Source organism: Montipora capricornis, chromosome 3, assembly GCF_036669925.1.
Source record: "Montipora capricornis isolate CH-2021 chromosome 3, ASM3666992v2, whole genome shotgun sequence".
NCBI lineage: Eukaryota > Metazoa > Cnidaria > Anthozoa > Scleractinia > Acroporidae > Montipora > Montipora capricornis.
The window spans coordinates 56,333,418-56,352,751 of NC_090885.1; the positions used below are offsets into that span (position 1 = coordinate 56,333,418).

Sequence of the window (19,334 nt, forward strand, 5' to 3'; positions counted from 1 at the left end):
AGGTCGCGCGTTCAAGTCGTACTCGATCGATATGGAGGCTTTTTTTCTTTTGTATTTTTTCCTTTTTTCTTGTTTTTATTCCAGCTGCCGAAAACACAGACGACAAAAAGCGTAAGAAAAATGCAACAGGTTAAAAAAACAAACCAAATTTCCGATTGACAATTTTTTAGCAGAAAGAATGCAGCCGGACATGGGCGGACGGTAATTAGCACTAAGCGATTTTTACAAAAAGAATCAAAATTCAAACGGGTAAAAAGACCAATTCATTCGTGGGGGAACAATTTTGGTAAAATAAACTTGACTAGATGCGAGGTGTGCATTCACCGAAATTGATGCCGAAGGTTGTAATGACGGTCTTTTAAAGCCAGTGGTGACTTTTGCAACAAATTGCGGCATTCTACTATTATAACAAATACATAGGGAGAAACTATTGCAGTAAGCAAAAATTTAGCCGTAGATCAAGGGCTTAATTTGGTCTTTTGTAATATAAGTGTGACGTAATTTGCGATGATTTTCTTCAACTCTTAGAATTACACAAGAGACAAGTGTTGTTAATCAAGCGAAAGTTCTACTGAAATCTCGATCAGATAACGCTGGGCTGTAAACAGCTTGGGTAACTAAATACACTAGGGGAACAAACCTTGTGCCTTGTAGTTTTTCTTCGGGTTTTTTTGGTAACACGAAGCATAATGCATAAATGTGATTGGTGCAAAGTTCTTGCAACCTCTTTTCAACCAATCAGAAGTCAAACCAAAACCAATTGTGGCTCGCGCGTACACATTTTCTCGCGCTTTGTGTCGGCTGCGTGTAATTGCTTCGAGTTTTGATTGGTTTACTGGATTGTCTCCGTCCTTTTTGATTGGCCAAAGTGATTACTTTGGTTTTGGTTTTACGACACTCGATTGAAATCCGCTCTAGGGTAATATCTCTCAGTGTCACTGAGGAGGGAAAGAGTTAGAGCTGAGATGAGTGGACCTTAACCCATTTAAATTTACCCCTCAACTGACCCCCCAATTTCACAACTGTTGAAAAGGGCCCCATTCACTGTCCATTGTAGTCTTGTGTTAGAGAGACACTTTAAGGTGAACCAAACCAATAAAACACAATAATTATTGTTTCTTGTTTTAATCCAGAAATGGTGAAGTCAGAAGTCGGAGAAGTGAAAGGTGTGTTAATTAATTTTAATAAAGCAACCATCATACATTGTGATTTTTACATTGTAGAAACAGCTGACGAACTAAGCATCTCACTTCTACATGCTACACTGTACATGGCTGCAGATATGTGATCACTTAATAGGGTGGATTGAGTAGCAGCATTCAGAATTAAAAAACCTAAATTAAAGAGGATCAGTGATACCCCTTGTTACTCTACAGAAAACAGAGCTAAGTGCTGGCATCAATGAACTGCCTGGCTCATTTAGTTTTATTATCTAGAATCTTGTCCTTCGAAACAGATCATCCCAGAGTTGCTCGTTTCTCGAGCCGCTGGACAAGGGAACGAAGACTCTGGGAAGGAGATTGCACCCCTGCCGTTGCATCACAATATGTATCACATTTTGTCAAGCAAAGATTCGTGGTGATAACGTGTTATAGAGGCTATCCTTACATTTGCAGATTGGTGCAGTTTCTTGAAAGTTTTGAAACTGGTTTGAACCTTCTCAATTATTTTCCCTCTCTTTAAGAAATGTTCACCCAGTGAAGAGGGAAGAGGGAGACACAAAAGACAACTTGTGTGGCACTGAAACAAATGACTGTACAGAATAGAAAAAAAAACTGTACAGAAAGGAAGAAAAAAGCTGGCACTAATGATTATTCAATACCTACTTTAAACCCTCTAACCCTTGAATGGCTCCCATTGATAATATAAAAGTAAAGTTGTCTGGTGTTAGAGTAAAATCTATCAGTGTCACTGAGGAGGGAAAGAGTTCGTACCGAGATGAGTGGACATTAAAGTTAACCCATTTATCCCTCAACTGAACCCTTCCCCCGCCCCAATTTCACAACTGCTGAAAAGGGCCCCATTCACTGTCCATTGTAGTCTTGTGTTAGAGAGACACTTTAACGGTGAACCAAACCAATAAAACAATAATTATTGTTTCTTGTTTTAATCCAGAAATGGTGAAGTCAGAAGTCGGAGAAGTGAAAGGTGTGTTAATTAATTTTAATAAAACAACCATCATACATTGTGGTTTTTACATTGTAGAAACAGCTGACGAACTAAGCATCTCACTTCTACATGCTACACTGTACATGGCTGCAGATATGTGATCACTTAATAGGGTGGATTGAGTAGCAGAATTCAGAATTAAAAAACCTAAATTAAAGAGGATCAGTGATACCCCTTGTTACTCTACAGAAAACAGAGCTAAGTGCTGGCATCAATGAACTGCCTGGCTCATTTAGTTTTATTATCTAGAATCTTGTCATTCGAAACAGATTATTCCAGAGTCGCTCGTCTCTCGAGCGGCTGGACAAGGGAACGAAGCCTCTGGGAACGAGATTGCACCCCTGCCGTTGCATCACAATATGTATCACATTTTGTCAACTGTCAAGCAAAGATTCGTGGTAATAACGTGTTACACAGGCTATCCTTACATTTGCAGATTGGTGCAGTTTCTTGAAAGTTTTGAAACTGGTTTGAACCTTCTCAATTATTTTTCCTCTCTTTAAGAAATGCTCACCCAGTGGAAGAGCGAAGAGGGAGACACAAAAGACAACTTGGGAGGGATCGAAGGTAGGCTGGCAAGTATAAACTTCGAACGGAAATACTGCCAAATTGTGGCCTTAAACGTCTGGTGCGTGTAGGACAGTGCCAACAAGATGATGACAGTGGGCAGGTGCCATGTGGAACAGTCTCTCACTTTTTGGTGTCTACTGCCCTTAGCCATCATCGTGTGAGAGTGAGTGTCCACAGGGTTTGCATATTTTAGACGAGGTGACCGACTGGCTAAACGCATGCGTGTAGGTTCCAGTTAAATTTAGAGGTGTCGCGTTTAAGTCGTACTCGATCGATATGGAAGCTTTTTTCTTTCTTCCTTTTTTCTTGTTTTTATTCCAGCTGCCGAAAACACAGATGACAAAAAGCGTAAGAAAATTGCATCAGGTTAAAAGAAAAAAAACATATTTGGGATTCACGATACAATTTTTTAGCATAAAGAATGCAGACAGGGCGGGCGGTAATTAGCACTAAGCGATTTTTATTAAAAGAATCAAAATTCAAACGGGTAAACAGACCAATTCACCCGTGGGGGAACAATTTTGATAAAATAAACTTGACTAGATGCGAGGTGTGCATTCACTGAAATTGATGCCGAAGGTTGACGGTCTTTTAAAGACAACAGCGACTTTTGCAACAAATCCCGGCATTCTACTATTATAACAAATACATAGGGAAAAATTATTACACTAGCAAAAATTTAGCCGTAGATCAACGGCTTAATTTCGCTTTTGTAATATAAGTGTGACGTAATTTGCGATGATTCTCTTCAACTCTTAGAATTACACAAGAGACAAGTGTTGTTAAGCAAGCGAAAGTTGTATTGAAATCTCGATCAGATAACGCTGGGCTGTAAACAGCTTGGGTAACTAAGTACACTAGGGGAACAAACCTTGTGCTTTGTAGTTTTTCTTCGGGTTTTTTTGGTAACACGAAGCATAATGCATAAAGTACAACAACAAACCAAACGAGATACGTGATGCATCAACCAAGCGAAAGTGCAATTAAAGTCTCTGATTAGGTAACGCTGGGTTACAAACAGCATGCGTAACTAAATTCGTGCCTCCATCGCGTTGTCTACCCCCCACCCCCCAAGTGACATTCAGACTGCTCGCGATGGAAACGAAGTTATTCCGTAGAGTCAGTTAAACGACGCTTGAAATGTATTTCTATCCATCATGGTCATAACAAGACGACTCCATTTGAAACAAACTGCTTTTGAAACGAGATATGTCCAGAAATGCACACAACAACAAAAATTGCAAAATAGGGATAATGTTGGCGAATTTGGCAAATATGGCGAAAATGACAATTTTGCCACAATCGCCAACGAGGCAAAGCACAAAGCAGTGAAGGGGCCCCATAAAAGTTGGCGAATTCAGAGGATTTGGCCAAGATGGCGAAAATGACCATTTAGCCACAATCGCCAACGAGGAAAAAGAGAAAGCAGTGAAGGGGGCCCATAAATGTTGGCGAAAGCGGCGAATTTGGCAAATAAGGCGAAAATGACGAGTATGCCACAGTCGCCAACGTGGCAAGGCACAAAGCAGTATAGCGGCCCCATAAAAGTTGGCGAAAACGGCGAATTCGGCAAATATGGCGAAAATGACAATTTTGCCACAATCGCCAACGAGGTAAAACACAAAGCAGTCAAGGGGCCCCATAAAAGTTGGCGAAAGCAGCGAATTTGGCAAATATGGCGAAAATGACGATTTTGCCACAATCGCCAACGAGGAAAAAGAGAAAGCAGTGAAGGGGGCCCATAAAAGTTGGCGAAAGCGGCAAATTTGACAAATATGGCGAAAATGACAATTTTGCCACGATCGCCAACGAGGCAAAGCACAAAGCAGTATAGGGGCGCCATAAAAGTTGGCCAAAACGGCGAATTTGGCAAATATGGCGAAAATGACCATTTTGCCACAATCGCCATCGAGGCAAAACACAAAGCAGTGAAGGGGGCCCATAAAAGTTGGCGAAAGCGGCGAATTTGGCAAATATGGCGAAAATGACAATTTTGCCACAATCGCCAACGAGGCAAAGCACAAAGCAGTATAGGGGCCCCATAAAAGTTGGCGAAAACGGCGAATTTGGCAAATATGGCGAAAATGACAATTTTGCCACAATCGCCAACGAGGCAAAACACAAAGCAGTGAAGGGGGCCCATAAAAGTTGGCGAAAGCGGCGAATTTGGCAAATATGGCGAAAATGACAATTTTGCCACAATCGCCAACGAGGCAAAGCACAAAGCAGTATAGCGGCCCCATAAAAGTTGGCGAAAACGGCGAATTTGGCAAATATGGCGAAAATGACAATTTTGCCACAATCGCCAACGAGGCAAAGCACAAAGCAGTATAGGGGCCCCATAAAAGTTGGCGAAAGCGGCGAATTTGGCAAATATGGCGAAAATGACAATTTTGCCACAATCGCCAACGAGGCAAAGCACAAAGGAATGAAGCAATGAGGGGGCCCATAAAAGTTGGCGAATGTGGCGAACAAAATTAATGAAAGAAGAATTCGATCTCCAGTGCTGTTTCAAATGTTTGACCTCAAATTACAAAAGTTCATTTCTTGAATTTTAATGATTTTAGAAAATTAACAACCAGCATGAAGAACAAGGGAAAGAGGAATTTGGCAAAATAGGGAGATATGGCAACGGGACGTGGCTCCAAATAACAAAGTCATGGCAAGGTTGTCATTTGTGACTGAGCTGGAACAATTTAATTACTGGCATATATAACTGCCAGGGACACCCAACGAGAATATAGTTCACTGACCACTTAAACATAGCATTGTTCAACGTATTGTAGTAATTAAACGGTAGATATAGGCATATTTTTATCCCCTAAAATGTTTCATCTGTTCGGATTTCCTAGGTGAAAGTCTAGTGGTCCGAAAATTATAGGGATCAAGGCTGTTGCCTAACAGGAGTCCGGTAGCCTGGGGCTCCCAAAGAATAGCTGTGGGCTCCTTAATTTTTCACAGCAACGCCTTTCACTTCATATGTTGGGCTCCTAAGTTCTCAGCGTTTAGCTCTGAGGGCCCCTTTAAAATTTTCTTAGGCAGCAGCCTTGGGTATCAAAACTTGGCTTTTCGAAAATTTCAGCCAGAAAAAAGGCTCCCGAAAATTCTAGGTGACCTTTTTCAGGGTAAAAATCCGTTAAAAATCGGCGATTATACCATTTTTCAGATGTTCGAAAATCCTAGGAGAGGCAGTCAAGCGAGAAATTTTACAAGAAACGTTCCGAAAATTCTAGATCTCAAATCGTCTTCCGAACAGATATTTTCCGAAAATTGACGTTGGGTGCCCCTGTAACTGCCTTGTACTCTGACAATTCATGTAAGTGTAAGAATGACTTCACCAACGGGTACTAAGAGTTTCAAAGCAGTTATGTGAATCTTACCAATGTCCGCTTGCAAGGAATTAGATTCAATAAACCACGCACAAAATATGTCCTTGTCGTATGATCCATTACTTGAAAGTAAGCATTGCGTGAAGATGCATGTCGTGCCTGTGAATTTTATAGTAGCTTTTCACGAATCTTGCCATCAGTCGAAATTGAAATCCTTTTACCACAACTGTAGAAGAATGTCGACACCCAGCAGAACAGAAGTTGCAAAATTAAAATTCTCCACAAGACGATAAACATTTCCTGAATTGTGATCCGCCGGAAATACCGAAGCGTTCTTTTAGACGCCATCTTACGAAATTGACATATACGTCGTGTTAAGTCACTGTAGTGTAACTGCTAACTGAGCCCCAAGTCTCCTCGTTCGTCGTCTGAGTACATACATACATACATACATACATAAATACTTTATTCGTCCCAAATGGGCTTTTCAGAATAAAGTCAAGGGATAACTAATGCTGTATACAAGTAAATTAATTAACTAATTAACTAGTAAATGACATAATCGAACCGATTAATTATTAATTAATTAATGAAATAAAAACAAAAGTGGAGCAATTAAGTCACTAAAAAATTCGAGAGAAGGCTTCTCCTCAGGCAACGTTTGAAGTCTTGTAGTGTTGGTTTCAACTTAAGAGTCGAATCTAGTGAGTTCCAGAGTTTGACTGTCCTGAAGTGGAAAGTTCAAAGGCATATTTAACATCTGGGAGTTCCTCGTTGTACGCCTTGTGATCATGGCTCTTTGAATATATTTAGAAAATAAAGAGGCTGGAGCGTACCCTGACATACATTTGAAGGCCATTATTGCGTGACGATAATACAACTGCTGTCTTACAGGTAGCCACTTAAGGATAGGGGAAATATGGTCGTATTTCCTTGAGTTGCTAACGGTACGAGCCGCGAAATTCTGCACAGCCTGGATCTTACTTAAGTTGTACTCAGAGGTGTTGCTCTAAACATTACAACAATAATATAGCTTGCTAAAAACTAAGGCATTAACTATAATAGTTAAGGTGGTTGGGTTAAAAGCATGTTTAACTCGATTAATCTGGCCTAGGCGCACCATGCAAACGGACACTGTTGAAGCTATGTGATCGTTATATGTCAAGCAGGGGTCCAGGACAACTCCCAGATCCTTAGCAACGGTAGCCGGTGTAATTTCTTTTCCCAACAAATTTAGACGAAAATCCTCTACTTTCCGGACCATCGCTCTGGTGCCAAAGATAATTAAAAGAGTTTTACTAGGGTTTATAAGGAGTTGATTTCTAAAAGTCCAGTTACTAATTCTTCATTTAATTTGGTAATCTCGCTATAATGAACTGCCACCGCGGCCGCAATCCCGCATACAAAAATTTGGTTTTATCAACGGAGTTGATAATGTAAATTGGACACCGTATAGAGATTCTCTGTACGGTGGTCAGTTTACATTATCAACTCCGTTGATAAAACAAAATTTTTGTACATTACCTCCCCACCGACGCAGCACCATAGTTTCTTTAGAAACTACCCCCCGCAATCAAGGGCAAGACGATCTCGTGGAGAGTGTAGTTGACCGAACCTGAAAGCTAAAATTTTATGAGAGTGCTTAGGCCTAATCACTGAAGCGAGTGCTTAGGCTTAAACAGTAAACGAGTGCTTTCTTCTTCACACTACCTAGTGAAAATTGTTGTACGTTATGCAAACCACAAAATGAAAGCTAGAATTACGTGGTGATATTAAAGACTAAAAAAAGTAACCTCGTCTACGAGAGTGAATTTTTGACTTTGCAGAAACAATAGTCAACCTTTGTGTTGAATTCGCACATTTCTTGTCCACTTTTATGACACTGAAAGAAAACAAAAACGCAAACTAACAAACAACAATCCGATGTGTTGCCGCAAGCAGTATAATGAACTGCCAACGCGGTCCACAATCCCGTAGTCGATGACTGAAAATTGTTCAAGGGCAAGACGATCTCTTGAAAAGTGTAGTTAACCGAACCGCAAAATGAAAGTTACAATTTTACGAGAGTGCTAAAGCCTAATCACTGAAATGAGCGCTTAGGCGTAATCAGTAAACGTGTGCTTTCTTCAAACCGTAAAGTGAAAGCTAAAATTTTACAATAGTGCTTAGGCCTAATCACTGAAACAAGCGCTTACACTTTTGAAATATTGCTATAATGAACTGCCACCGCGGTCCGCAATCCCGTAGTCGATGAATGAAAATTGTCCAAGGGCAAGACGATCTCGTGAAAAGTGTAGTTAACCGAACCGCAAAATGAAAGCTAAAATTTTACGAGAGTGCTTAGGCCTAATAATAGTGTTCTTAACCGAACTACAAAATGTAAGCTAGGATTTTACGAGAGTGCTTAGGACTAACCACGAAAACCAGCGCTTAGGCTTAATCAGTAAACGAGTGCTTTCTTCCTCACACGATCTCGTAAAAGTGTAGTTAACCACAAAATGAAAGCTAAAATTTTACGAGAGTGCTTATGCTCCGGTACAGTACCTGCAGAAGCTGCCAGTGCTTAATTAGGCCTAATCACTGAATCGAGCGCTTAGTCTTATTCAGAAATCGAGTGCTATTGCGAATGAAAGTTAACCGAATTGTAAAATGATTCGTTGAACGCGCTATAAGAACGAGAGATACATATCAACTTAACAAATCGAAAGTGGTTCAGCGTTGTCTGTACTCTTATCGACAACGATATTCTCCATCACAGTGGTCAAAATGTTGTGGATTTAGGAGGTGCAGTGAGCAATATGCCTTGCGAGGCCAAAAATATCAAACATCTTTGATTTTATTCTCTCGGCCTCGCAAGGCGAATTTCTCACCAAAATTTTCCCGCAAACATGAGGAAACGGATGAGCAAACCGCCTCGCGATGGAGTATGCTCAGCTGTTTCCTCACCGTGTGCGGCGGGCTTAAGTAGGCCAAAAGCATTTGAACAGTAGAAAATTATTTTTTATCTTGGAGCAGCTGCAGTTTACCCCGCCACATCGAGGCCGTTACTGTAAAGGGCTGGCCACGCGGTACGCGGAAAAAATAAAGTCAAGGTTGCTAAGTATCTTAAGTAGCTGGCTACGCAGTACGCGGTACGCAGAAAGAATTAAATTCAAGATGGCGAGGTATGTTAGCTGACTACGCGGTACGCGTACGCAATGTTAAAAGCGTGCTTAGGCCTAATCACTGAAACGAGCGCTTAGGCTTAATCAATGAACGAGTCCTATTTGCTTCACACAATCTCGTGCAAAGTGTAGTTAGCCAAACCGTAAATTGTAAGCTAAAATGTTAACGAGGGTTTAGGCCTAATCACTACTAGAGGACTATTATTAATAGTCTTCGAGTAGCGAAAAGGTGACGCTTTACTTCGTTTTATTCCCAAGTAAATATTTCTTTAACTTGCATTTGCTAATTTATTATTGCCTTTTCTGTCTGACTAGTTGGGTCATAATAAAACAATTAGACCCTTCGCCCTCAAGGGCCACGGGGTCAATAGCCCATTCGGCTTAGCCTGAAAGGTTATTAGCCCATAGCCTGCAAGGGCTATGGGTCTTATTGTTAATTAATACAGCAGGTTAAATTGCAACCTGCAACCGGAACGATGTGGACACTTACGCCGTGGACATAAGTGGAGATATCACACTCACGTGTGTGGGGAGAAAAAAATTTGGGTGCGCAATACGCTGGAAATACGCCTGGCGAGGCCGTGAGGATAAAATCAAAGATGTTTGATATTTTTGGCCTCGCGAGGCAAATTCCTCTCTGTGTGCGGCCATCGTGGTCAACCTCACGAAACAGAGTAAAATCTATAAGTGTCAATCTACATTTGTGGCGGTGAAAGCGTTAATGGGGACATTTCTTTTGAGCGAACCTAGATGTTGTTAATTTTGCTGATTGTCAATATGTAGATTACATCGGATAGTCTGTGTGTGTTGATTTCACCGATTACGAGAGTGCTAAAGCCTAATCACTGAAATGAGCGCTTAGGCGTAATCAGTAAACGTGTGCTTTCTTCAAACCGTAAAGTGAAAGCTAAAATTTTACAATAGTGCTTAGGCCTAATCACTGAAACAAGCGCTTACACTTTTGAAATATTGCTATAATGAACTGCCACCGCGGTCCGCAATCCCGTAGTCGATGAATGAAAATTGTCCAAGGGCAAGACGATCTCGTGAAAAGTGTAGTTAACCGAACCGCAAAATGAAAGCTAAAATTTTACGAGAGTGCTTAGGCCTAATAATAGTGTTCTTAACCGAACTACAAAATGTAAGCTAGGATTTTACGAGAGTGCTTAGGACTAACCACGAAAACCAGCGCTTAGGCTTAATCAGTAAACGAGTGCTTTCTTCCTCACACGATCTCGTAAAACGTGTAGTTAACCACAAAATGAAAGCTAAAATTTTACGAGAGTGCTTATGCTCCGGTACAGTACCTGCAGAAGCTGCCAGTGCTTAATTAGGCCTAATCACTGAATCGAGCGCTCAGTCTTATTCAGAAATCGAGTGCTATTGCGAATGAAAGTTAAACGAATTGTAAAATGATTCGTTGAACGCGCTATAAGAACGAGAGATACATATCAACTTAACAAATCGAAAGTGGTTCAGCGCTGTCTGTACTCTTATCGACAACGATATTCGCCATCACAGTGGTCAAAATGTTGTGGATTTAGGAGGTGCAGTGAGCAATATGCCTTGCGAGGCCAAAAATATCAAACATCTTTGATTTTATTCTCTCGGCCTCGCAAGGCGAATTTCTCACCAAAATTTTCCCGCAAACATGAGGAAACGGATGAGCAAACCGCCTCGCGATGGAGTATGCTCAGCTGTTTCCTCACCGTGTGCGGCGGGCTTAAGTAGGCCAAAAGCATTTGAACAGTAGAAAACTATTTTTTATCTTGGAGCAGCTGCAGTTTACCCCGCCACATCGAGGCCGTTACTGTAAAGGGCTGGCCACGCGGTACGCGGAAAAAATAAAGTCAAGGTTGCTAAGTATCTTAAGTAGCTGGCTACGCAGTACGCGGTACGCAGAAAGAATTAAATTCAAGATGGCGAGGTATGTCAGCTGACTACGCGGTACGCGTACGCAATGTTAAAAGCGTGCTTAGGCCTAATCACTGAAACGAGCGCTTAGGCTTAATCAATGAACGAGTCCTATTTGCTTCACACAATCTCGTGCAAAGTGTAGTTAGCCAAACCGTAAATTGTAAGCTAAAATGTTAACGAGGGTTTAGGCCTAATCACTACTAGAGGACTATTATTAATAGTCTTCGAGTAGCGAAAAGGTGACGCTTTACTTCGTTTTATTCCCAAGTAAATATTTCTTTAACTTGCATTTGCTAATTTATTATTGCCTTTTCTGTCTGACTAGTTGGGTAATAATAAAACAATTAGACCCTTCGCCCTCAAGGGCCACGGGGTCAATAGTCCATTCGGCTTCGCCTGAAAGGCTATTAGCCCATAGCCTGCAAGGGCTATGGGTCTAATTGTTAATTAATACAGCAGGTTAAATTGCAACCCGCAACCGGAACGATGTGGACACTTACGCCGTGGACATAAGTGGAGATATCACACTCACGTGTGTGGGGAGAAAAAAATTTTCGTGCGCAACACGCTGGAAATACGCCTGGCGAGACCGTGAGGATAAAATCAAAGATGTTTGATATTTTTGGCCTCGCGAGGCAAATTCATCTCTGTGTGCGGCCATCGTGGTCAACCTCACGAAACAGAGTAAAATCTGTAAGTGTCAATCTACATTTGTGGCGGTGAAAGCGTTAATGAGGACATTTCTTTTGAGCGAACCTAGATGTTGTTAATTTTGCTGATTGTCAATATGTAGATTACATCGGATAGTCTGTGTGTGTTGATTTCACCGATAGCCTCTTTCTTCTCTTGTAAGTTATTCACGCAATTTTTTTTATTTTCACTCCCCTTTTCTTTTAAAAAATAAAGCGGATGTAAAGAGAAGCGAAAGCCGCCGGTGTGTTAGGTGAGACAGAGAGGGAAAACAAAGCTGAAAAGCCTATTCAAATCATCGTGTCATTTAACAGCCACACCGGAAAATAACTAAGTGAAACACGAAAATAAACAGGTCTAATGGAAGCGTGCTTGAATTTCGTCAAATTATCCCCAAAATCAGCAAGAATTTGTGACGCTGATGAATAATGAAGTAGTCTCTTTTTCCAAAACGATAGAATTACCTGGTGATAAATAACCTCGTCTAGGAGAGGGAATTTTTGGCTTTGCAGAACAATGGTTGACCTCACCAAACAGAGTAAAATCTAAAAATGTCAATCTGCATTTATGGCGGTAAAAGGGTTAATGGGGACATAGTTTTTGAGCGAACCTAGATGTTGTTAATGTTGCTGATTGTCAATGTGTAGATTATATCGGCTAGTCTGTGTGTGTTGATTTCAAGGATAGCCTCTTTCTTCTCTTGTAAGTTATTCACGCATTTTTTTTTATTTTCACTCCGCTTTTCTTTGAAAAATTCAAGCGGATGTAAAGTGGAGAAGCGAAAGCCGCCGGTGTGTTAGGTGAGAGGGAAAACAAAGCTGAAAAGCCTATTCAAATCGTCGTGTCATTTAACAGCAACACCGGAAAATAACTGGTGAAACACGAAAATAAAGAGGTGTAATGGAAGCGTGCTTGAATTTCGACGAATTATCCCCAAAATCAGCAAGTTATGACGCTGATGAATAATAAAGCAGTCTCTTTTTCCAAAACGATAGAATTACCTGGTGATAAATAACCTCGTCTAGGAGAGTGAATTTTTGGCTTCCCAGAAACAATGGTCAACCTCAAGTAGTTGGACGATTGGACGTTTGTGTTGAATTCGCACATTTCTTGTCCAACGAGTGCTTTCTTCGAACCGCAAAATGAAAGCTAAAATTTTACGACAGTGCTTAAGCCTAATCATTTAAAGGAGCGCTTACACTTTTGACATATGGTTATAATGAACTGTCACCGCGGTGCGCAATCCCGTAGTCGATGAATGAAAATTGTGCAAGGGCGATCTCGTGAAAAGTGTAGTTAACCGAACCGCTAAATGAAAGTAAAACGAGCGCTTAGGCTTAATCAGGAAGCGAGTGGTATTTCCTGCAGTTAACCGAACCGTAAAATGAAAGTTAATTAACCGAATTGTAAAATGATTTGATCAACGCGCTATAAGAACGAGAGATACATATCAACAAGGAGATTGATCACGCTTTAAGAAACATCATTGTTTGTGCTCGATCATCGTGCTTTATGAACGAGAAATACATATACATCAATGTCCCTCGCTCTTTTTGTTTGGCGCCTCAGACGGGAGAAATACTGCGTATCCACAAAGCTCGGCGTCTCCAATGCGTATCTGCGTACCCGCGTATCCACCCAATTTAGTGTAAAGCTTTGACTTGGCAGGGTATTCGGTGAAGCCGTTGATTTCACCGATAGGTTTCTTTTTTCTCTTGTGATTTATTCACCCATTTTTTATTTTCACTTCACGTTTCTTTGAAGAAATTATGTCTGTATGAAAAGTGGAGAAGCGGAAGCCGCGAGTGTGTTAGATGAGAGGGAAAGCAAAGCTGAAAAGCCTTCTCTAATTGTCATGTCATTTGACGGGCGCACCGGAAAATAAGTGGGTGAAAGACGAAAATAAACAAGTCTGTTGGAAGCGTGCTTGAATTGCGACAAATGAGCCCCAAAATCAGCAAGAATTTGTGACGCTGATGAACGAAAATGGTTTATGGGCATTCGTGAAAAGTGTAGTTAACCGAACCGTAAAATGACCGCTGTAATTGCCGAATTTGTCGAAATCGCCAATGTTCACCCGCGTAGTATAAATACCAATGGATGAAGTAATTTGACGAAATTGGTAAAACATCGCCAAAATTGCCGATTTTGTCCAAACGCCAATGTTCACCCAAGAGGTGTAAATACCAATGGATGAACTAATTTGACGAAATTGACAAAACATCGCCAAAATTGCCGAATTTGTCAAAATTGCCAAAATCGCCAATGTTCACCCGTGTGGCAAAATATCGCCAAAATCGCTAATTTTGCCAAGATTGTCAATCGTGCAGCTCTTTCGCCAAATCTGCCATTTTTGGGGTCTTATGCATTATGCATAAAGACCCCTAAGTCAGAGGCAGAATTTGTCAGTTTGTCACTTTGAGGACGAGAACACACGTGACAGTCTGGCTTGTAGACTGGGTACTAGTAATTGGTAGACATTGTTTGTCAAGTGTCGGCCATTTTGCTTCTGGCGTTCGTCGTTTGCCGTTTTCCCTGTTTTGGGAAAAGATTGAAGAGATTTCCGTCGCAAATTAGTTGTAGTTGTTCAAGGTAAGTTATTTCTTTTTCAAAATTGATCTTTCGTGCTGTTTCAGATTGGTTTTCTTTCTTTCTTTCATTTCAAAAATTAACTACACTTTCCTGGCTTGTTTGTTCTTTGTTATTTCATCCAGGTGACGTCGCTGAGTGGAATTTTCTCGGCGTTATCGATACGGGAGTTGTTTACTCACGCAAGCCAACATATCTAGACTCGGCTTGTGTTTAGTGCGGATTGCACTGAAGCCAAGACGCTTTCGCAAGCCCACATTCATTGGCTTGAAATCCAGTGTGCGTTGCACCACATACCTCAGAAGTATCTCACAAGCTATCACAAACCAGTATTTATCGGCTTGAAATGTCGGTGTGGGTTACACCCCAAACTGAAAGAGTTATTGTACTCTAAAAAATAATTGCATTGAATAAGAGTTTTGCACTCTCAAAGAATAGTATATTTCGTACTCTTACTGCTGTCTGCTACTAGCCGCCAGCATGGGAACAACGATCGAACAGTACCGGTCAACAGCGGTCAAGGATCGGCTGTCACAACAATTTTGTGAAAGCCAAGGATGCATTTTCACGTGTGCGAGGGCGATTTTGGAATACGATGCTTATGATGTTTCGCTTAAATGTGTTTTACTTGCCAACATTAAAACAAGTTGTTGGACATTACAAGTCGTGTAAGGAGGTGATGTTTTGGTTTACACAAATGATGTGCTACAATGTTTACATCCCATTGCTTACAAGGCAAGCAAATGATTGATATGGAGGAAAATCCAGGTTCTACAATATTTGATATCATTGATCCAACAACCTTTGTGTCCGCTGACTCTAGTCAACGAAATGAAGCAATCTTTGGTGTGAATGCTGGCATGCAATGTGTAGCAATGTCACTTACTGCTATTATATACCATTAAATACAAGATAATTCTACGTTGAACAATTCTACTTTGATAACTCTACTTTGAACAATATTTTGGTTATTGGAAATAATCTATACAGTTCCGTAAGATGTTCTGAGCGAACAAATGACTATTTGCTGTTAGCTGGTGTTCAAAGTAGAGTTATCAAAGTAGAATTGTTCAAAGTAGAATTATGTTGTATTTGATGGTATATAATAGCAGTAAGTGACATTGCTACACATTGCTTACCAGCATTCACACCAAAGATTGCTTCATTTCCTTGGCTAGAGTCAGTGGACACAGTGGTTGCTAGATCAATGATATCAAATATTGTAGGACCTGGATTTTCCCCCACATCATCACCTGTATTTTTAGGTATTGCGAATGCTGTGTGTACCATCAATGTTTATTACTGCTACTCCAGTAGATGCTGCTAGTAACTCTGTTGCATTCTCAGGATTCATTGGAGCATGTCTATAGATTTTTACTACAGTGTGGTAAATTGTTTTGATCAAATGGCTTTTCCCAGCACTACCTGACCTCCAGTTATAAATAAATAAACTGGTTCAACATTTTGTGACATCAGGCTGTTGAGGTTTTCATTTATTTCTAGTCCATGAAAGCACCCTGTTGAAAGCTTTGCATTGCATTTTTAATTATTTAATGATCTAACTGATTCACGTAATTGGTCATCAGATATTCCTCTTGCCTGTTTATACATTGTTATTGCTGATGGACTGTGATTTCCAGTAGTTTGGAAATTTGCACCAAGCTCTGAGGGCACTTGATTATTGAACATCTACTGATGATTCATCTTAGAATTCTAGTTGAATTTCAGCATTCTCTTGATCATTTATAAGATCGTATGAATAAATGACAGTGTCATGCTTGTTTTTTAGCCATTCTAGTGCTTCTGTTACTAGTAAATAGCTGATAGAGATGCTGTAGTGTGCACCAAAAGTTGTCTAAAGTGTGCAAATTGCAATAAGAGAAAGATTAGCGGCAGGTCATTGATGTAAAATTCTAAACAGGGCCTGAAATTTGAAGCATACTGAAGAAACCCATTTCACTGCTGCATTGTGGCAAATTTTCAACCAATCACGCATGGACGCATGGTGCGCTGAATGGAGTTAAACTAAGCATAAGACCCCAAGTACGCATTGCGGACCTATTTTTGTCATCGTGTGCATTTCTGGACATAAGTGTTTGAAACATAACAAGAAAAATCATCGCTAAATATAAAAATAGTAGCCTGTTTTGCAAGCACTACAGCAGTAGTGGCCATGCCCGTCAGCCGGAACCAGCCTCTTTAAATGCTCCTCAAAGGCTTCCATAAGCTACCTTATTTGTGAGCAAGGATGGCGCCAATGTGGCCCGGGTTCGATTTGGGACTCGTGGCCATATGTGTGTAAAGTTTGTTCTGTTGGTTCTCTACTCTGCTCTGAGAGGTTTTCCTCTGGGTTCTCTGGTTTTCCTTTCTCCTCAAAAACCAACATTTTTAAATTCCAATTCAATGGCATGCAGGACTTCCCTGAAAAACACTTTTGGGTGAGTGGAGCTTCCTGGGTAAATATCGTTAATTATTATTATTACTAGTAATATTTTTCACTACATCTGCCCCCGCCGCCTAAGATAATATGAAAGGCAGTTGCGATACGTTTGAATTATATGCTGAACATGTCGCCCCTGTGTTCGATTCGCGTCCGACTAATCGTCGCCCCTGTTTCTGATTAATGTCCGGACACAATCAATTTCTGAGCCAGGCAACTCGATTTGCATCAGATCTGCTTCAGTGTTTGATTTTTCAATCGTTAACCCAAACAGCACTTTGGTTCTCCTTGCGAGTTTTAACTTCGTGACTCCTAGAACACCTCGGTCGTGTAGAACAATACCAGTGCCACTTGCGGACCCGTTTAAGCAATACCGATACCACCCTGCGCGCCCGGTCGAGCAAATCGAGATTGATTCCCCCTACAATATCTACCAATTTACACATTTACCCTTTTTACGCGGGGACTTTAGGTTGCCTCCTCGGGTTTTGGGCTCTGGGACAAAACGCGATAAATTATTATTATTATTATGGTGATGATGATGATGATGATGATGAAGGCAGAATGGATCATCAACTAGATATACTTACCAGGAAAGTAGTCCAGCAAAATATTCCATTTTGTGTATGACCATTTAGACAAAAGGAACGTGAAACTTCAATTCAATATCAGTTGAAAGATAGTCTTCTGCCGCCGCTACATATTGTTATGACTCATACTTCACTGATAAGCATACAGTAGGCATTATTCTGATATAATATTTTCGGGTGAGTGAACAACGACGATTTTTTTTTCAGTTATTGACTGTTTCTCTCTTTTAGATGGTTTTGGTCCAGCTGACCTTATCGACGATATTCGAGAACTCTACAAAACCCGTGAAGGATGGCTTGCGCCTTTCCCGTGGTGCGAAGAGTTTGGATTCCATCTTGATAACATTTTTACCAGGCTAAAAATGGTCAGCAGGAAAAAAGAACGAGGGGCAAAGACTGACTCTACAGTTAACATGTTGGAAATCTTTAAACCACATGAAGAATGTTCGCAACCCAGAAAGGTTTTGATTGAAGGACAGCCAGGCATGGGAAAGACAACCTATTGTAACAAGGTTGCTTACGACTGGGCCAGGAACTGTAAATCAGGAGATTCATTTCCTGATGTCCAAGTGTTGCTGTTGTTGAAATGTAGAGACATTAACTCTGACTTACGGGAGGCTATTGATGACCAGCTTTTACCGAAAGACATAAAGAAAGAAGAAAGAGAAAAGTTCTTCAGCTTCGTTCGGGACCATCAGTCAAAGGTCTTGCTGGTACTTGACGGATTGGATGAGTTGCCAACCCATAAATTACCCGTCTATAAAGAGATTATTCAAGGGAGAATACTTCCAAAATGTCATTTAGTGGTTACAGCACGCCACGAAGCTGGGATAGAAGTACGGGAGTACTGTGACACCCTGCTAGAGGTCGAAGGATTTACTGAAAACGATGCTGAAGATTTTATCTGGAGATATTTCAAAACCGAGGAGCATCTGGCGAAAAAGCTCTTGGACAAGCTGCGATCGGATGCAAGCCTTGAGGAACTAACTGCAAATCCATTAAATACAGCACTTCTTTGCCTCCTTTGCGAAGACTTCCAAGGAGATTTGCCAAAAGGTAGAACTCTCCTTTTCCTCGAAATAGTTGCGTGCGTGCTGAGGAGGTACATGCAGAAGAAGAATTTAGCAAAAACGGACCAAGACCCAATCGAGTTTTACCACGCTGAATTAAAGGATCTGGGTTGTATAGCGTTGAATGGCTTGCTCAACGATGAGATGTATTTCGAGCACAGCGCATTCCGAAATTGTACCAGTGACTTAATACCTGAACTGGGATTTCTGTCAGTTCAGCCGGGACGCAGCAAACGAAGACCAAGTAGGTGCTACGGGTTTCTACACAAGAGCTTTCAGGAGTTCTTTGCTGCGTTTTATCTCAGTTGCCAGCTTCTAGATGAGGAAATTAGCCCCGATAGCTTAGTTTCTGACACCAGGTATTTTAAAGAGTTTCAACAAGTGCTTATGTTTACTTGTGGTGTATTGGCTCAACGGTGCGAGACGAGGGCCACGGCACTTATATCAAGTATAGCAAGTGCAATTAACCGATTAGCAGACGAGAATGCACGCGATGACTATGTATTTGTTTCATTGAATTGTCTCAAGGAATGTGAGAAAGATCAGGGTACCTTTAGCAAAGAATTAGCGCATACTTTAGGTTCGCTTCTTGAAATTCAGACATGTGATTTATCTCGAGGGCCTAATCTAGTCGGTCCCTCAAGTGTTTCCGCACTGGCTAGAGCAATGGAAGTCAATTCAACGCTGACATACTTGAAGTTGTCTGACCAGCTAATCGGTGCCTCGGGTGCAGGTGCATTGGCTAAAGCAGTGGAAAGAAATTCAACGCTGACATACTTGAATTTGTCTGTCAATGAAATCGGTGA

At 41.0% G+C, this 19,334-nt stretch overlaps 1 protein-coding gene across 1 annotated transcript in view; it reads left to right on the forward strand.

The window, feature by feature from the left end:
* The first annotated feature begins 1,135 nt into the window (after window positions 1-1,135).
* Window positions 1,136-19,334, forward strand: part of LOC138040621 (NLR family CARD domain-containing protein 3-like) — a 21,922-nt gene continuing 3,723 nt past the window's right edge. The window contains exons 1-4 of the mRNA XM_068886316.1: window positions 1,136-1,166; window positions 2,116-2,148; window positions 2,674-2,736; window positions 17,690-19,334. The exon at window positions 17,690-19,334 is cut by the window's right edge and continues 3,723 nt beyond it. Of these exons, the coding sequence (XP_068742417.1) occupies window positions 1,136-1,166; window positions 2,116-2,148; window positions 2,674-2,736; window positions 17,690-19,334 (1,772 nt within the window). The remainder of the gene's footprint in view (window positions 1,167-2,115; window positions 2,149-2,673; window positions 2,737-17,689) is intronic.